Here is a 15,017-nt window from a genome sequence, read left to right on the forward strand (position 1 = left end):
TGCCGTGGAGTGTGGGCTGGGGGAGTGGGCTGTGGCAGGGCCATGGGGTTTGGGGGGCAGCGTGGGGGGCTGGGCCCCCCTAGGCTGCGTATTTGCAGATGAAGGGTTTCCTCTCGCTGCAGGAGTCGTCCTCCCAGGCCATGAACCCTGCGAGACACGGGCAGTGATGCTGGGGAGTCGGGGGGCACACGACCCCCTCCCCTCCCCTACCTGGAGGAGACTCCCTCCCAGCCCCTCCCCCAGCCGGGAGATCCCCTCCCCCACATAGGCACCCCTGCCCACTCCAGACCGGGGGGACGCCCTCCCATCCCCTCCCCCACCCGGGGGGACCCCCACCCCCTCCGCTACCCGGGGGGACCCCTCTCCCGTTCCCCATTTGAAGGGATCCCCTCCTCCCACCCGGGGGGACACCCCCGCCCTCCACCACCCGTTCCCCACCCGGAGGGACCCCTCTCCCGGCCATCCCCACCCCCACCCGGGGGTACCCCCTCCTACCCCCCCGCCCCCCTCACCGGCCGAGTCCTCCAGCGCGGCGCAGCGCTGCCCCGCGGGGGCGTCGTCCCCCTCCCAGGCCGGGGCCGCGGCCGCGTACCGCCCGGCCGAGCCGTCTGCCCACCGCCAGGCGCCGCGCTGCCGGCAGGGCGGGCCGCGTCAGGCAGCGCCGGGCAGCGCCGGGCAGCGCGCGGGGGGCGGCAGGGGAGGGCAGGGCACAAGGGGGTGGGCAGGGCACGGGGGCAGGGCAGGGGTGGGCAGGGACTGGCAGGACGCGGCGGGACGGGCAGAGATGGGCAGGGCACGGGGAGGCGGCCGGGGCACTGGAGTTCGGGCAGAGGCAGGCAGGGACAGGCAGGGCACGGGGGGGCGGGCGGGGCACTAGAGTTCGGGCAGAGGCAGGCAGGGACAGGCAGGGCACGGTGCGGGGGTAATCAGGGGCGGGCAGGGACAGGCAGGACACGGGGAGGCAGCCAGGGCACTGGAGTTCGGGCAGAGGCAGGCAGGGACAGGCAGGGCACGGGAGGGCGGGCGGGGCACTGGAGTGCAGGCAGGGGTGGGCAGGGACAGGCGGGGCACGGGGGGCGGGCAGGGCACTTGAGTTCGGGCAGAGGCAGGCAGGGACAGGCAGGGCACGGGGGGGCGGGCAGGGCACGGTACAGGGGTAATCAGGGGCGGGCAGGGACAGGCAGGACAGGGGAGGCAGCCAGGGCACTGGAGTTCGGGCAGAGGTGGACAGGGACAGGCAGGGCACGGGGGGGTGGGGGGGGTGGGGGGGGTGAGCAGGGGTGGGCAGGGACAGGCGGGGCATGGGGGCGTGTGCAGGGCACGGGAGTGCAGGTAGGGTCAGGCAGGGACTGGCAGGACACGGCGGGATGGGCAGGCACAGGCAGGGCACGGTGGGAGGTGGGCAGGGACAGGCAGGGACTGGCAGGACACAGGGGTGTGGGCAGGGGCGGGCAGGGGCAGGCAGGGCATGGGGAGGTGAGCAGGGGCAGGCATGGCACGTGGGGGCAGGCAGGGGTGGGCAGGGACAGGCAGGGAATGGAGGTGTGTGGGGGGGGCAGGGGCAGAGCACGCTTCGGGGGTGGTGACCCTGCCAGGAGGGGGGCAACTGCAGGCAGCATCGCAGGCAGCACTGCGGGTGCGCGACACCAACCTGGTAGTAGAGGCCGATCCAGACGTTCTCCTCCTCCTCCTCCCGGCGCTGGTGCTGGGTGATGAAGGTGGCGAGGGCGCGGTGCTCCTCGGGGCTGTGCAGCGAAGCCAGGTGGCACCCCCCACGCGTGGCCCGGCACCAAGCCTGGCACAGACATGCAGGTCAGGGGACCTGGCAGCACTGCCTGCACAGGGGGGGCTTGAGAACCCCCAGTACCCACCTCTGCCTTCCTCCAGGTGAACTCCTGGCCGAAGTACCCGTAGCACTGCCCACTGAAGTCCAGCCAGCCCCGGGGACACTTGTTTGCCTGCACCCCTGCTCAGGGCGAGTGAAGGATGTCACCATGCCCGCCCCCCCCCAGCAGCACCTGCCTACCGTTGGCACCTGGCAGGTGGCAGCCTGGGGGGCTCACGGCCCCCATATGGGGGGCTGATCCCCAGCTGCTGCATTTCAGGGAGCCCCCAGTGCCCTCCCCTGCCCACCCTCAGGCCACGCAGGGAGCTGTGGCAGGTAGGGGGGTGCCCCGGGGGTGGGTAACATGGGCAAAGGGCCGGGGCAGGGGGGGAAGGCAGGGGGCAGGCAGGGGCTCACCTCGTAGCAGGGGGTGCAGGGCCAAGCAGCTGAGCAGGCAGAGCGCCAGGAAAGCAGCTGGTGCCATCCTCTCCCTTCCCTGCCGCAGTGGGGGGGTTGGAGCGCCTAATTCCCCCCCACAGCACCCACCATCCACCCCAGCACCCACCCAATGCCCCAGCACCCAGTGCCCCAGCACCCACTGCTTGTCCAGCACCCACCACCCCATTGCCTGCCCCAGCCCAGCACCCACCACCCCATTGCCCGCTGCAGCACCCACTGCCCGCCCAGCAGCCACTACCCCCTTGACTGCTCCGGCACCCGCTGCCCACCCAGCACCCATTCCCCACCCCAGCACCCATGGCTGCAGCACCCATCCGGCACCTGCGGGAGCGACGTGGAGATGAGCCCGGCTGGAGCAGGACGCAGGCGTCCCAACACCTTTATAGGTGCTGCGGCCGGGGCGCGGGCATCAGATAGCGTGGCAGACAGGGCGGGTGGCACCTACTCCTGGGTGCTGGCACCCAGATCAAAGGGGAGCGGCAGCTTGCCCACGGCTCCTGCTTGCCACATGCAGGCGGGACCCCCCAGTGCTGGTGCAGCCCCATGGCAGGACCCCCAGCCCAGGCCTCCCCTCGCTCCAGCACTCCCAGAGGCACCACTCCCTGGGTGGATGCACTGTCGTCCCCAGTGGTGCCAGCACCTCATGCCACCCGGGACCCCAGTGAGCCCATGGCAGAGCCTGAGGCCACCACCTCTGCCCCCCTGCCAGCTGTGGGTGATGCTCCGAGCCATGCCAGGAACCCCGAAACTCCATGCCCTGCCAAGCCCCACGGTCCCAGCCCCACCACCGTGAACCCCCAGACACCCTGGGGTGCTGCCCTGGCTCTCCGCACTCTGGGTGCCAGGGTAGGGCACCCCCTGGGGAGGCATTGCTGACCGGCGCAGGGGAGCTGGGCTGTGCTGGGGTGCGGTGTCGGTAGTCTGCGGGGTCACAGTGACTGGCAGAGCCCTGTCCATGTCGGTGCTCCTCAGGCAGCAGCTGGTGCTCACCCCAGCGATGGTGCCCAGCCCTGGGCTGTGCCTTGCCAGGCTGTCTCCTCTGTGCCCAGTCGTGGCCATGGCCTCCTGTGGCATGCACCGCACCAGCGTGAGTGTGCATCACACCAGTGTGAGCACCCACCACACCAGCACGAGCACCCACCATGCTGGTGTGAGCACCCACCGCACTGGCGTGAGCACCCACCGCACCAGCATGAGCACCCACCACACTGGTGTGAGCACCCATGGCTCCAGCATGACCACACGTTGCACTGGTGTGAGCACCCACCACTCTGGTGCAAGCACCAGCCAGCATGGGGACGGGGTCACTGCCCCATGGGTGGGGGTGGCAGCAGCCAGGACACCTGGGCAGAACCGCAAACCAGCAGGACAGGAGGCATAGGCCAAGTGATGGACATGTGCCCGTGGGGAGGGACCTGTGAGGGGACAGGGGGTGCTGGGAGGAAGCACCCTGTTTTAGGGGTGCCATCCCCATGGGAACACAGCCCCCCAAGCAGGGCCAGGCTCAGGGGTTAAGGTGCTGCGTTGTTGGGGAGAGGGCCAGGGCCAGGGCTGGGCACGCTGCCCACATTGGGAATCAGATAAGGGAGCAGGGACCAGCGGCTCCCGGAGTGGCTCCAGCCACGGCTCCTGGCGTGGCTCCCGACAGACATGCATTATGGCTCCTGACACGCACCAGCAGCTCCTGCTCCACCTGGGGTCCTGGCACAGCCCCTGGCAGGGGCACCTGCCTGTGGCCTCCGGAGTCCCCACCGCACTTAGCCACCAGGTCCCAACTTTAAGACCCCCATCTGTGGGGCTGAGCTGGACTGTGGGGCCAGGCTGTGGGGCAGGATGCAGCCCCAGTGAAGGTGCAGCCTCGATGCAGGGTTAGGGTGCAGGATGCGGCCCCAGTGCCCCAGTTCAGGGTCAGGGCACAGAATGCAGCCCCAGTGTGGGCTCAGGGTGCAGCATGCAGCCTGGGGTGAGGGTAGCCCCACACCTGGCCACAGGAGGGACCCCGGCTCAGCAGCTCATGGTGGGTGCAGAGTCCATGCCAGCTCTGGGGATGTCACTGCGGTGCCACCTCCCCATCACCTCCTCACTGTGTCCCCCAGCACGGGGACATCAGGCAGTTCTGGCAGCACAGGAGGGGAAACAGGCAGAGGTGCAGAAAGGGGGTGTAAGGCAGCGTGTGCAGGCAGGGAGTGGGTGCCAGGTGGGGTCTTAGGCTGCATCCCAGGAGAAGATGCCCACAGCGGGGGACTCTGAGCCCCATGCTGGGCCTGGCTGTCCCCCAGCCCACGGGGCAGCTCTGGGCTGGCCAGCCATCCCAAGCCTCGATGTGGGCAGGCGCTGGCTGGGTGGCACCAATGCTGTGTGAGCTCGGTGGGTGCGGGCAGCTGGAGGGGGAACGGTGCCAAGTGCCTCCAACTGCGGCGTGCTGCACGGGGCGAGGTGTCCCGCCGTGCTGGACACGGCCAAGGGGCTCTGCGTAGCGTGTGTCCCTGCCGCCATGCCCCACTGCACACTCCTCGTCATCGCCACGCAGGCGGCTGGTGGGCACGGCTCACCGCTCACCACCTCACCACCCCGTGGAGCCTTTCATCTGCTGCTTGACGTGTTGATGATGCACCTGCCGCCTGCTGGGGGGCTGCCAGGACCCCCTGGGGACGCCATGGGTGCAGGGGAGCACAGCCTGATGGAGGGCACGGAGCTCACACCAACAGTCTTTATTGGAAACATGTACAGAGCAGCAACACCCTTGCTGCCCCCCAACCCCCTGCCCAGCACCAGGGCTCAGAGTGGCCCCTGCTGGCCCCTCCAGGCTGGGGTCTGAGCCCACTCCCCCCTCATTTCCCCGCCTTCTCGGCCGGCTTGTCGAAGAGCTCAGCGATGTCCAGCATGGCCTGGCGGATGTTCCTCCCAAAGCGCTTTGAGTCCTGCAGGGCAGCACCTGTGATCTCTGTGGCCTGTGGCCCCCCCAGCCCCTAGGCCACCCCCTGTGGCCTACCACAGGTGGGACACCTGGCAGGTCCTGCACTGGCAGCACCATGAGCCTTGAGCAGGGTGGTGGTCCCACAGGAGAGGGGCTGGGTCACAGTGGGGTCAGGGTCAGGGTCAGGGGGCTGCCTCAGACCCATGGGAACCCCAGAGGAGATCCTACAGCATGGATGGCAACTGCAGCACTGGTAAAGCTGCTGCTGCCTGCCCTGCCTGCTCTGCCCAGGGAGCCCCCAGCCCCTGCACCCCTGCTCCAGGGAGCCTCCCCAGACCCCTGCCCCATGGCTCTCACCGTCTCAGAGCTGGAGAACTTGCTGGAGACATGGAAAGTGATGAGGTTCTCACCAGCGATGATGTAGGAGACACCGTAGCCATCATCTGCCACCTGCAGGGGGAGGTGAACAGGGCCATGGCACCCCCAGGGGGTACCTACCTGGGCCATGGGGCTGGGGGCACCCAGCATGGGGCATGTTCCTGCCCCAGAGCTGCAGGCAAGGGGGATGGGCTACAGACCCCCACTCCAGCCCTTGCACACCCACCCACCTGCCCCACCATGCACATTATCCCCCCGCCCCCCAGCCTTGCTGAACCCCCCTGGGATGCTCACGGGGCCAAAGCCGCCACCACTAGAGACGTAGTCGGGGTACTTGTTCAGGTCGAACATCTTCAGCTGCTGCTGTGGTGTCTGGCTGGTGGAGAGGCGCCAGGGCTCCGACAGCACCTGCCCCAAACTAGTGTTGGTGCCGCCAGCCAAACGCCTCGCTGCACCCCACTGCACCCTGTTCAACCACACCATGCCCCACTGCACCCCGCTGCACCTTGCTGTGCCCAAATGTGCCCCGCTGCACCACACTGCGCCCCACTGCACCCTACTGCACCCTTACTGCAACCTAATGCACATTCAGCCCTTGTGCATGTGTGTGCTGGTGACACATGTAAGGGTAGTGCCCACACGGTGTCCCATGTGCTATGCATGTTGCTGGCATGGTGTGGTGCTGTGCGTGCCCCTGCGCCCACCCCAGCTCACCTGGGCCAGGAAGGGGGACTGTATCCCCAGGTAGCGGGACACCACGTAGAGGCAGAAGAGGTGTCGGTCGATGCCGGCCCCGGTCATGGCCAGGCGGTACATGTGCTGGTGCTTGTCGGCCGCCAGCTTGAAGAGCCGCTGGCGCTCAGCTCGCTGTGGGGAGAGCCAGGCTCAGGGCTGGTGCAGGCTGGGGTCCTGTAACCCCCAGCCTGGCCACCTGGGTGCTCCGTGCAGGGCAAGTGCTCCCTAGTCCTGCCTGGGGGAGGCAACAGCTGTGCAGCTCCAGGGGAGACGGTCCTGAGGGATGGGGACCTCCCAAGGACAGGAATGTCCCCCACAGATAGGGACCAGCATGGGGACCTCCCCAGGGACAGAGATGTCCCCCAAGGATGGAGACCTCCACAGGGACAGGGACCTGTTCCAGAGGTGGACACTTTCTCCGGGGATGGGAATGTCCCCAAGGAATAGGGACCTCTCCTAGAGATGGGGTCCTCCCCAAGAGATGGGGACCCCTGTGAGGGATGGGGACATCCTTGAGAAATAGGGACATCTGCCACAAATGGAGCCTTCCCTGAGAGAGACAGAGATCACGAGAGATAGGGACCTCCATGAGGGATGGGGACCTCCTCCAGACATGTGGATCTCCTTGAGGGATGAGGACCACCAGAGAGAGGGGAGGTGCAGACTGAGCCCCGACCTGGCTGGGGACAGCAGGACAGAGCCAAGGTCTTGGAGGGGAGATGTGGGGGGTTGGGGTTGGGGGGCTGCAGACCCGGACCCTGGCGCATTGCTCACGGTCTTCCGGGCATCCCCCATGCTGCGCACGAAGGCGGTGGACTCAGCGGTGCAGGACCTCACTGTCTCTGTCCGGCCCTCACGGAATAGACGTGTCATGGAGGCCTCGTAGGTGAGGCAGAAGCAGCCCTTGTCCTGCAGAGAGGCTGGGTCAGACCAGGGCGTGCCCAGGGGATGTTGCCCCTGTCCCCATCCCCATCCCATCCCAGTCCCTGTCCCCAACTCCAACCCCATCCCATCCCCATCCCCATTCCTGTCCCTGTTCCTCTCCCCATCCCATCCTTGTCCCTGTCCCCCTCCCTGTTCCCATCCCCATTCCTGTCTCTGTTCCTGTTCTTGTCTCCATCCCCAAAACATGTTCCCATCCCTGCCCCCATTCCCATTCCCGTCTCCATCCCCATCCCATCCTGTCCCCATCCTGTCCCTCTTCCCATCCCTGTCCCTCTTCCCATCCCGTCCCTGTTCCCGGCCCGGCCGGGGCAGCTCACACGGAAGTGTGCGAGCTGCAGGGAGATCTGGATAAAGGCGTCGGGGCTGGTCCGGCACTTCTTGATCAGCCCCTTCCCAAACTCAGAGAACTGGAAGCAGCAGAAGTCCACATCATCGGCCAGTGCCTTGGCCAGGCGGTACGAGCTCTCGATGGTGTCACGGCACTGCAGGGAGGCGCAGCCATGGCAGACAGGGCGTACAGCCCCAGCCCCCCATTGCCTACGGTGCGGGGACACTGGTGGCTCAGCCCCAGCCCAGGGCACACATGTGCCCGGTGCACTGGTGCTGTGGGGCCTGGGGAGGGTGATTGGGGTGCAGAGAGCCCACCGTGATGCCGTGGGGCACAACAGGCGTGGCCAGGGTGCAGAGAGTTCACCCCAACGATGTGGGGTGCAGGGGATGGCTGGGGTGCAGGAGAGCTCACCCCAATGACATGGGGAAGTGGGGTGGCTGGGGTGCAGAGAGCCCCATGGGGCGCAGGGGACTCCGAGAACCTGCCTGCAGGGCTGCGGCTGGGGGGCCAGACCCACCTCCTGGGGGATGTCCCACTGGAGGCGCTGGGGGGGGGCGAGCTGAGTGTTGGGCTCGCCCCGGCAGTGTCCCCGATCGGTGTAGCCCAGCTGGAATTTTTCTGTTGCCAGTGCAAACTGAGGGGAGAGGTCCCTGAGTGTGGGGCACCGGCCCCCTGCACCCCCCCAGCATTGCTCCATCCACCCCCAACTCACCTCCCGCCTGCCCTACTTGCTCAGGGCTGCCCCACACCCTCCCCCAGGGCTGCCCCACACCCTTCTCCAGAGCCCCACTCACCCCAGACTGCCCCCTCTGACTCCCCCAGACCCCAGGAGAGAGGTGCTCAGCCTGGGGGGTGCCCACCTTGGAGTCCCATGCCCTGGGGTGCCCAACTAGGGGTGCCAATGTGGATCCTCAGCCCCAGGGGTCCCCCTTGGAGCCCCAGGGTGCCCAAGGAGGGTGCGCAGCTGGGGTGCCCCCTGGGGGCACCCCTTCACCCCCCGTTACCTCCCAGAGGTGCCCGATGATGGGCGCATCAGCCCAGGAGTGCTCGGCGTTGGCCCCCAGCTTCCCGTTCTTGTAGACCACCAAGGTGAAGGACTTGTCAAACCAGCTGCAGGGAGCCGGGTGGTGAGGGCAGGGTGGGCACTGGGGACTGGGGGGAGCTGGGGCAGGGGGGCTGGGGGGGTGCCCACCGGTCATAGCACTGGCCATGCAGCAGGGATTTGGCATAGGTGTCCATGCAGCCCTCCTTGCCCGCGACATAGCCATGCTCCTCCTCGTCCAGCGTCAGGAAGAAGGCTGCCCGCTCGATAGCATCCAGTGACACCTTGTTCTTCCCATGGCTGAAGAACCGGGCTCGAGCCTCAGCCCAGGGCACCCTGCCGGCACCACCAGCATGAGGGCCCGGGACTGGTGATGCCCTGATCTGCTGCCCCCCAAGCCCCCCAGCCCCACCTGCACTGCAGCACCCACCCATGGTGGCCACCACCACCATCAACAGCATGAGAGTGTGGGGTTGGTGATGCCCACTGTCCCACAGAGCCCCTTGAGCCCACTGCCCATGAAGCCCCAACTCCCACCCATGGGTGGCCCCTTGGGTCCGCCACTGGGAGCCAGAGAGTGTGGGGCCAGTGATGCCCATCATCCCACAAAGCCCCCGAAGCCCACAACCCCAACCCACACCACAGCCCCCACCCGTGGGTGGCCCCAGGATCCAGCACTAGGAGCCATGAGGGTGTGGGGCAGGTGATGCCTACCATCCTGCTGAGGCCTCCAAGCCCACCACCCCCATGCCCCGACCCACACTGCAGCCCCCCCACCCATGAGTGGCCCAAGGTGGCCCCCCCACCCAAGTGACCCATCCCCAAGCATCTCCTTCATCTCCCTGAGCCTGCTCAGCACCCATAGTATACACGGTGTGCCCGGAGCACAGGGACCCACGGGGACATCAGCACCTCTCGCCAGCGGTGAGTGCTGCCAGCCGCTCCTCGCCAGGCTGGGGGGGGGAGGGGTCATCCAGGATGCGCTGGAACTGCAGCTCCAGGTCACAGGGCTGCAGCGGCTGCCCCCCGTAGTAGAGCCAGACCTTGTAGAAGCGGCCCTTGTGGTAGACAGCCAGGTGCTTGCTGTCCACCAGGTGCAGCAGCGTGTCTGGGGACACACACCAGTGTTACGGCCACTCCATGCCCCGGGACCCCACCTGGGACAGACCCTGAGGAATGGGGACCCTCCCGGTGCCCCGTACCCGTCTCCTTGCCGGGGATGCGGGTCGTGTTGAACATCCGTTCCGACTGGTAGGAGCACATGGGCACGATGCCCAGCGCCATCATCTGCATGGGGCAGTGGTGAGTGGGGGCCAGGATGCCTGTGCCCTCACCTCTGCCCCCTGCACCCCCCAGCCCCACCTCCCTGAGCCTCCCTGCAGCCTCAGGACCCCATGCCAGCCCCACAGTGACTCCACCCCAGACCTACCCTTCCCCAACACCCCCAGCTCCCCCAGTGCCCTGGGTGCTCACGGGGGGGATCTCCCCACGGTCCAGCTTGCGGCGGTACATCAGGATGGCATGCACCATGTTACCTGCCCGAGCAGCCTGGATGTGGCTGGGGGTCACGTAGAGGAAATCCTGGGGACAAGGGATGGGGTTTGATGAGGATGCCAAGGGGCAGCTGGTGGGGGTTTTGGGCATGGCAGTGGTCACCCCAACCCTTACCATGGCATAGTAGTTGCTGTTGACCATGAGTGGGCTGCGGCCATGCAGGTAGATGTACTGCTCCCACCAGTCGCTCACCTGCAGGGGTGGGGATGGGGATTGTGAGGGGGTGCAGGACCCCCTGCCTCTAACAACCCAGCTGCGGCACCCAGGAGGACCCAAGTCCCCCCCTCTCATGATGATGGAGGACAGCAGGGCCACGGGCTTGAGTTTGGGTCACCATCCCTGGTGCTGGAGGGGGGGACCACCACCGTAGTCCCCCCCTCCAGCACTGGAGAAGCCCAGGATACTCACATAGTTGGTTGTCCACCAGGACTTGAGGATCAGGTACTTCTGCAGCCGTGGAGCTGTCTTCTCCTTGAACTCCTTGGCCAGGGCCTCCATCTTACTGTACTTCTCGTCATCCATGAGCGGGCGCACCGACTCCAGGTACTGCAGGGAGGGGGCTCGGTGTGACACCCCCATCCTCGGCCCACTGCAGACAGACCCTCCAGTCTCATCCCAGCTCCTTACCCGGGTGATGGTGGCCTCCACAGGGGGCACAGGGAGCTTGGGCAGAGAGGTCTGGAAGCTGTAGAGCAGGGGCTTGCGGATTGACAGCACCTTCATCAGCGCCTGCCAGGCATGCCAAGGGGATGGGGGGATGAGGCTGAGCTGCAGGAGTGTGGCATGGCCATGCATTGCCCGCGCACCAGCTCCTGCTGCTGGCACTGGGAGTCCTGCATGTGCCTGCTGCACTGCAGCCAGGTCCTAATCATGCACTCTGGCTGGTCACAGCCCTGCATGCTGTCGCTGTCCCTTTCCCAGCCCTGCATGCTCCCCTGCACCGCAGCTGGGTCCCAACTGTAGTTGCTGCCCCTGACACCCTGGCCTGGGCAGCTGCTCCTGCCCATGCCCACCCTGGGCAGAGCAGCCCAGAGCAGCTCGTGGCCTCGCTGTCCGGCTCCTGCAGCTCCCCTGGGCCCCTGGCACCCACCGCCTCCGGGTCACAGAGTGGGCTCATCTCGTCCCCACCACCAGCAGCTTCGCAGCCCTGGCCGGCGCCCCAGCACCCACTATGCTGCACATGTGCATGCACTCATGCATGCAGATGCAGACACTCTGCACCCTATGCCTTAGCATCCTCCTGCACCTACACTGGCAGCACGCCACTCAGCACCGCTTGCCCTGCTGTGCCAGGCCAGTGATGGTGCCAGTGCCCGTGTCGGTGCTGGCTGTAGGTCCTGCTCACCACCCAGATCCTGGTGCTGCGGCTCATCTTGCCATGTGGCTCAAACATCCAGCCGTGGTAGGAAAGGAGCAGCTTCAGCGCCTGCCGGAAGAGCAGGACGGCAGAGAGCCAGGCGCCGGTGGAGAAGATCACAGTGCTCACCATCGTCCGGCTCTCATAGCTCAGGAGGCGGCTGTGGGGGCAGACAGGGTGAGGGGGGACATGGCGGGCTGGGGGGACATGAAGGGTGGGACCTCTGGGGGATGTCCCCAAGTGGGGCTGTGCTCGTGGGATAGGGGTGTGTGGGGTGGGACCCCCAGGGGTTGCCACAGGCTCCCATCGCCATCCTGGGGCAGCAGCGGACATGCCAGGGGGGGTCCCTCTGCAGGACCATGAGTTGGGACATGGGGGGTGGTCCCCAGCGAGGGATGTGGCCAGCGGGACCATGATTATGGGGGAGTGGTCCCCCCTGGCCAAGCCGCCCATGCTCACCTCTCAGGCAGGCAGTGGCGGATGCGGGCAATCATCCCCAGGGAGGGGTCAACCTGGCAGTAGAAAGAGCCAGCGGTGGCCATCACGACCACCATCCAGCTGGAGGGGGAGGCAGGGTAGACGCCGGTCAGGAAGCTGTTCTGTGGGCACAGGTGGGGTCAGGGTGGCGGGGACGGCAGGGACAGGGGGGTCCAACCGTCCAGCTGCCCCTGGCCGAGCCCACCTTGGCGCGGACCAAGCGCTTCTTCCAGGAGGAGATGCCAGCAAGGTACAGCTGCCTGACAGCCTCGCGGCTGAGGTGGAAGTCCAAGCCCTCAGGGGTGACAGTGAACTGGAAGGCCACAGCTTGGTGAGCCTCCGCCATCCTGGGGGTCTGCTGGCACCTGCTGGGGGACACACATAGGGGTGCTGCGTGCAGCAACAGCCACCTCCGGGATATGCTGCCCAGGATGGAGCGGGGACCCTTGCCCAGCCCTGGCACCAGGGAGCAAAGACATGGGGGAGGGGGGGGCAGTGGGTGCCCTCACCCACGGGGTGGGGGTTCTGCCGTGGCACTGCCCGGGCCGGTGCAGTGCACAGGCACTGGTGCAGCCCTGGAGGTGGTGTGCTGGCTGCAGTGCCAGGATGTCCATGTCCCGTGGGAGCCTGCCAGCCCAGTGCGCGTGCTGCGGCCCAGTCACGCGGCGCTGGCCGGGTGCCCACTGAGAGAAGGGTCAGTGCCGCCTCCAGTCCCCGCAGCGTCCCCAGCGCTGGGAGAGAGGGGACACACCCCTGCTGGTGGGCAGCTGCCGGCCCCTGCCCGTGGTGAAACCCTGGGAGGACGAGGCAGCACGTGCCCCTGTGCCGGGCGCAGGCAGCCGTGCTGCACCGGGAACGCTGCCCGCCAAGCTAACAGCCGGAGCCACGGGGCGAGCAGGGACCCTGCTGCAGGCACAGCTGGGATCCCGGGATCCTGCTGTTGTGGGTGCTGGTGGTGCCAGCCCAGGGCTGAGCCTGAGGGCCGTGGGGCCCGCGGGTGCTGCTGCTGCAGCCCAGGCCCCAGGCAGGGGGAGACCCCGAGGTGCCTCAGGCACCAGTGTGCTAGTGGTGCCCTTCACACAGGCACCTTCGGGCTGAAGGCAGAAACTTGGCAGGAACCGTGTCACAGCACTACTGCTACATTGTGCTGCACTGCACCGTGTTGCACCGCACGGGTACACCGCACTACACTATCTGCACCGCACAGCCATACCATGCCGCACCACACTGCACAGCTGCACCATGCTGCATCACACTGCACTGTGCTGCACCACACAGCCACACTGCACTGCGCTGAACTGCACCGCACAACCGTCCTGCGCTGCACCGCATGGCTGCACTGCACTGCACTGCACTGTGCTGCACCACACAGCCACACTGCACTGCGCTGAACAAACTGCAATACCACACAGCCATACCATGCTGCACCGCATCGCTGCGCCGCACTGTACCACACTGCACTGCTCTGTGTGGTTACGCAGCACTGCACTGGTGTGCGTTACACTGCACTGAACTGCATTGCTCTGCACTGTGCTGTTACACTGCACTGCATAGCATTGCCCAGCACTGAACCGTACAGCCTGGCACTGCCTCATGCCACACGGCACTGCATTAAACCGTATCACCCTGCACTGACGTGCTCTGCGGTGTAGTGCACTGCCCGGCTGCACTGCACTGCACTGCACCCTGCTGCATGTGATCGCCCTGCACTACACTGCAGACCACAGTACAGCACGGCACAGCACAGCACTACACCGCATGGTGTGGTACAGCACTACACAGCACAGCACAGCACCACACAGAGCACTGCACAGCGCTGCATGGTGTGGCAAGGCTCAGCATGGCATGGCACAGCACTGCATGGCACTGCACAGCACCACACAGCATGGTACAGCACTCCATGGCCCCTCACAGCACCGCATGGCATGCCACAGCAGCGTGTGGTGTGGCACAGCACCGCATGGCATGGCCCTGCACTACATGGCATAGCACAGCAGTGCGTGCCGTAGCACAGCACCACACAGCATGGCCCAGCACCACATGGCATGGCCCAGCACTACGCGGTGCTGGATAGCGTGGCAGGGCGCTGCACGGCACGGCCTGGCCCCCCGCGGCAGGGCAGGGCAGTGCCGGCCCGTGCCCCCGGGACCCGCAGGCCCCACGCCGTGGGTGGGACGAGGCTCCCAGCCCCGCGGCCAGCGCCGCAAGGTCACCGGGGCCGGGGCCCCGCAGCCGCCTGGAGAAGCCGCTGCCCGGCCCGGGAGCCCTCGGGCCCCGCTGCCGCGACCGGGGCAGCGCGGGCAGCCGCGGGGCCGGGCGTGCGGAGGGGTCTGGAGGACGCTCCCTACGGACACGGGTGGGAGCCGGCGCCCGGCGCGGTGGGTAGGGGGCCGCGGGGTCCCCCGGCGCCGGGGGGGTGCTGGTGCCCGCCCTGAGCGGCTCCCGCCCCCGCTGGGCTCCCCCACGCGTGGGTCCCCCCCGCCCGGGTGCCCGGTACCTGCTCGGGGGCGCGGACGGCGGGCGGCGGCCCCGGGGACGGCGGCTCCCTGCGCCCCGGCACCGGTAACCGGACACCGGCGGCGGGCGGGACCCGCTGCATGGCCCGAAATGGCAGCGCTCGCCCGCCGCTCCACCCCCGCACCGCGCTCGGCCCCGGCGGGGCCAGCACCGCGGGAAAGGGCCGGCACCCCGGGAAGGGACCGGCACCCCGGGAAAGGGCCGGCACCCCGGGAAAGGGCCGGCACCCCGGGAAGGGACCGGCACCCCGGGAAGGGGACCGGCATCCCGGACGCCGGGGGAAGTAACTGGCAACCCGGGATAGGGACCGACACCTCGGGGAAAGAGACCGGCACCCCGGGAAAGGGCCGGTACCCCGGGAAAAGGGACTGGCACCCCGGGAAAGGAGTGGCACCCCAGGGACAGACCCGCACCCCAGGCAGGGACTGTTCCCACCCAGGCAGGGGCCGGTACCCCGAGAGCAGCCCGTTGCCCCAGCCC

General features: G+C 67.6%; 1 protein-coding gene across 3 annotated transcripts; it reads right to left on the reverse strand.

Moving 5' to 3' along the window:
• Window positions 1-4,980: 4,980 nt before the first annotated feature.
• Window positions 4,981-14,615, reverse strand: CPT1B (carnitine palmitoyltransferase 1B). Of its 3 annotated transcripts, none has more exons than XM_040596562.1 (19): window positions 14,518-14,615; window positions 12,226-12,388; window positions 12,003-12,142; window positions 11,532-11,703; window positions 10,814-10,915; window positions 10,595-10,732; window positions 10,301-10,378; window positions 10,106-10,213; window positions 9,835-9,919; window positions 9,545-9,740; window positions 8,783-8,968; window positions 8,595-8,700; window positions 8,108-8,224; window positions 7,577-7,741; window positions 7,089-7,223; window positions 6,294-6,446; window positions 5,874-5,987; window positions 5,559-5,651; window positions 4,981-5,205 (listed from the first exon to the last, which is right to left on the reverse strand). In XM_040596562.1, exons 2-19 carry the CDS (start codon window positions 12,364-12,366, stop codon window positions 5,116-5,118), a joined length of 2,319 nt encoding a protein of 772 aa, XP_040452496.1. In that variant the 5' UTR covers window positions 12,367-12,388; window positions 14,518-14,615; the 3' UTR covers window positions 4,981-5,115. The 3 variants fall into 3 exon arrangements, 2 of the variants coding, with proteins under 2 accessions (XP_040452496.1, XP_040452497.1); XM_040596563.1 differs by having other exon boundaries at window positions 12,226-12,385; window positions 14,518-14,593; XR_005828192.1 differs by lacking the exons at window positions 4,981-5,205; window positions 5,559-5,651 and having other exon boundaries at window positions 5,875-5,987; window positions 7,072-7,223.
• Window positions 14,616-15,017: the final 402 nt, after the last annotated feature.

This window comes from Falco naumanni, chromosome 5, assembly GCF_017639655.2.
Source record: "Falco naumanni isolate bFalNau1 chromosome 5, bFalNau1.pat, whole genome shotgun sequence".
Taxonomy (NCBI): Eukaryota; Metazoa; Chordata; class Aves; order Falconiformes; family Falconidae; genus Falco; species Falco naumanni.